The 4,425-nt window shown below is 30.5% G+C and overlaps 1 protein-coding gene across 2 annotated transcripts in view; it reads right to left on the reverse strand.

Annotated features, from left to right (window-relative positions):
• The window catches only part of LOC106463400, an 88,496-nt gene that overhangs the window by 77,068 nt on the left and 7,003 nt on the right, over nt 1–4,425 (reverse strand). For both annotated transcript variants that reach the window (XM_022390880.1, XM_022390879.1), the window contains exon 4: nt 3,055–3,189. In XM_022390880.1, the coding sequence (XP_022246588.1) occupies nt 3,055–3,189 (135 nt within the window). The remainder of the gene's footprint in view (nt 1–3,054; nt 3,190–4,425) is intronic.

The following is a 4,425-nucleotide window of genomic DNA, read 5'->3' on the forward strand; positions in this document are numbered from 1 at the left end:
AAATGACATTGGTATTGTATGATTCTAAATAATTTTTGTTTAATAACGATTTTAATTTAGGCCGGGTTTTTGTGAGAATTTGACGTTGACAGGAATGTTGTGTTTACTTGCTAGTTTAGTCCAAGTGTGGATAATTCTTGAGCTGGTTTCAGGAACAAAAGGTAAATTGCAGTGTAATGTACTGTTGTTGGGTTTGTTAGTGTCAATTTTGTTCGCGAGTTGAGTTTTATTGGTAATTTATTCTTGGAAGACTGACTTCTTGAAAGTTTCTTTCTTGTTGATTATGTTCCTTGAATCTGTTGTCATCTTGTGTTCCAAATTTCATGTGACTATTACATGATCTGAAAAATTCTCTCAATTTCAGGGCATCTTCTCAGATTACAAAATGTTATGAAACAAATATTTAACTGGAGTTTTATAACTCATAACTATTTAACAATAAAGCTTGAGGGTATATCAAAATAATCAGAATCATACACAATTACTTGCACAATAAACCCATAATAGCAATTTGTTTAAATGTCTACTTTCTAAGTATCATAATCTGACAATCTGATTAAAAACAAACAATTACAACCTTGACCTTCGCTCAGTTTGACCATATAACTAAACACAAAACTAATACAATTATTAGAAGGTCTAAGCACTGGCAATATATGATCAACAAATTATTCACTAAATGTTTAATGTACAAAAACCCTTATTTAATCTCACACATTATTCAAATTCTTGTTTTTCACTAATTTTTCCCTTTTATATCTCAAAACTGTCAAATTTATTATTTATTAAACTGTCAAACCTACAATAAAGTTCTTATTGTGGAAACCATAGCAATACACACAAAGAAAAATTTCAAGATGTCGCAATAATGCTTTAATCATAGAATTTGACATACACACACACACACACACACACACACACACATATATATACATTCCAGGGAGCCCATGGGCCCAACAGCTTTTAACACATTTTTCTAAATTATTTATGAACCAAAATGTTGTGGATTCGTGACTTTGATAGTTAACGTTAAAGGATTCCCAATAATACGCAAGTCACCAAAAATACCATAAATATTGCAGTTACTATCAATAATTGTTTCTGGGGTCCTCTAGGTATTTTATATAGAACACAACAATTTCTTTTGGTAACTTCTTTATACTGAGTTACAAGAACATTAAATTATTAAATATGATACAATAAGCAGACCTCACTGGTAGTGGATAGTCAGTAATTTGAGGGCTAAAGACCACAATCATAGATAATCTGACCAAAACTCAAAACACAGAATTACAAATGACCATTAAAAATTATTTTTAATACAAAACAGCACATTTTAAACTTTTATTACAAAAAGCAGTTAACAAACTAACAGTGACATGTTATCACACAAACCTTTCAGACCAAACATGCTTTTGAAATCACACAACTCTTTAATTTCTAAAACTTATCATAAAAACAAAAATTTGAATTTATCAAAATTTTCTCATAATGTACATTTTAATTTCATGTAATTGTATTAATCTGAACTGTTAAACAAATAAAGTGCCTTAATACAAGTTACTGGTGGGATAATCCTTTATCGCAGTTGGTAGAACATATTCTAGTTATGAGCAGTACAGGTTAAAACTCTACTTGTGGCAGTCTCAAAACTGTGTGTGTATGAATATAAAAATTACCATAAAGAAAATGGTACCCACTAAGGGGCCATCCCACAACCCCAGATAAAGCTCGAGAATGGGCCTTGATGTGTGAGAAGATTAGTATTGTGATAAATGAGTTGTTAAAAAGGGTATCTTACCAGTAGTTGCTTGTGGATTAACCATTTAGCTCAGTTGATAGACATGTGAGCAGTCCTACGTTCAAAATTTGCTCACTGGAAACTCAAAAACATTAGATTATCACATAATTAGTGAATATATGTATACAATATTTTTTAAACAGTTCCTGTTATTTTATAATTTACAGTACCTATATGTCCACTATGTTTGAAACCTTGTTGCAAGTTTGTTCAGCAGACATGGTAATGTGGTATGCCATTACTGTTTTTATTGGTGTAAGTTATGGCATTAGGCCTAAAATTTTATAACAGCCTGTGCTAGACTATTTATCATAAAATATTATTGCAACTTTTAAAGCTATTTATGTGAATTAATAAAATAACTGGGAATCACAGAATTGAGGAACGTTTAAGAGTCCCTGTAAACTAAACAAATTACTATTTTTTACATACAGTCAGAGTTCAGTGAATTACAAGATATTTTTAGACTCTATTATTTACGTTTTGTAAAATTGTGAGAGTAGGCCTAGTTTAAAATTATGATTATGTTGCAGCATAATGTAACTTAGTTTAGTACCCTTAAGTGAATTATTGAGCTGGACTTACGGGCTGTTGTGTAACTAATGTATGGTATTAAAACTCTTTTTGTGTTCTATAAAACTTTCAAATTTCATTTCCTATATTTTTTAATACTGTTTCAATCCAAATAGAACCCAACAAAGCCAGTATATAATAGTATGTTTAAATACTGAAGCATTAACTAAATTACAAGTCCAACTCAGTGGTGTATAAAAGCAAATAAAATGTTTTTTTAAAAACATGATTGGTTTAACCTTTGTTTCAGAAGTATAACAGATAGCTAAGCAGATAAAGTTTGCTTGTTTATTACAAAACTACTAAAGCTACCTGTCATTGTCCATAATTTTAACCTGGCAATCACAAGAAAGGCAATTGGCACAAGCAGCACCCATCACCAAACTAATGGACTGCTATGAACCAATGAAGAGTGGGATTGACCATCAAATTATAATGCCCCCATGGCTGAAAGTACAAATAAGTTTCGGGCCAGGTTAAGCACAATAATAGAATAAGCACTTATAAAATTCTTATGGTAGTTGATAAGTCTACTGTATGTGTTACAACAAAGAGATATGTCAGAAAACTACATGTACATCATGTTAAGCCACACCTTACCTACCATAATTTACTTTCATTGCTGGCTACAAGATTAATCTGAATCTCACTTTTCCAGAGCAATTATCACTATAACTCACCTTCCCCGATTCTCTTTCATTACAGGCCATCACAACTACTTTGACCTCACACTCCCAGATCATTCGCCAGAAGTCCACTACAGTGTTTGGTAATGGTCCTTGAGATGCAATATAAGCCATAGAACCACTGGCTCCCTTTAAAATAAAAACATAAAATTTGGATCTTAGTTTCATCATTAAAGCATAAAAAAAAACCTATAATAAAATTCAGTATTATGGTTTAAGAACTTGTATGTAGCAAATTAAATTTTTTCCCAAAACAAAAAAAAAGAGGAAAATGCTGAGTACTAGAACCCATATATTTTATTTTGTAACAAAAAAAACTGTGTTTACAAAACCTCCCCAAATGTTTTGAGAACATGGTGTACACCTTTAAGGAGTAACTGAAAGATTTATAAACATCCTTTTTAAGTAAAATAAGTTTTAGCCAAAACAGTAAAGCAATAAAATAAAAATTGGATACTGAAATGTACCTGAAAAATTAGCTTCTACTTTCATGTTTTGGTATTCTACTTGAATTTTTGCCCAAAATTTTAAATGGATCTTTTCTGTTTTACATTTTGGAGGTATTAAAAGCATTAAATTTCTGAACAATATTATGAATTTAACTGAAAATATATTTTGAACTATAATTTGAGATGTTATTATTTTGTTACTAATATTAAGGTTTACAGTTTGATAAGTTCACCAAATTAGAAAAAAAATTAAGGTGAAGGAACAATTCCTGGATGAGTTGCTGTAATTCTTTAACCTGTTCTATTCATACTTAAATAACAGACCTAATCTCTTTTACTGATTTTGTTAGTTTACATTATTGTAGAAAGAACTTTTCAGGTTATGTGTAATACAAGTATTAGAATAGCTATTTATTGTTACTTAATTATGTTAATTTTGTACTTTGGTGCATTAAATGATTGTTTTTAAATCACATACAACGTAATACACGAGTTTCTTAAATCTTTGTTTTTTTGAGACATGCTGGTCCTTGTTTACACTGTGATTAGGTAAGCTCTGGATTATGACACTATCAGCCAACAAACTGATACTCATGATTGGTTCAGATCTAGATTATGACACTATCAGCCAACAAACTGATACTCATGATTGGTTAAGCTCTAGATTATGACATTATCAGACAACAAATTGATATTCATGATTGGTTAAGCTCTAGATTATGACATTATCAGCCAACAAACTGATGCTCATGATTGGTTAAGATCTAGATTATGACATTATCAGACAACAAACTGATACTCATGATTGGTTAAGATCTAGATTATGACATTATCAGACAACAAACTGATACTCATGATTGGTTAAGATCTAGATTATGACATTATCAGACAACAAACTGATACTCATGATTGGTTA

Source organism: Limulus polyphemus, unplaced genomic scaffold, assembly GCF_000517525.1.
Source record: "Limulus polyphemus unplaced genomic scaffold, Limulus_polyphemus-2.1.2 Scaffold1397, whole genome shotgun sequence".
Lineage (NCBI taxonomy): Eukaryota > Metazoa > Arthropoda > Merostomata > Xiphosura > Limulidae > Limulus > Limulus polyphemus.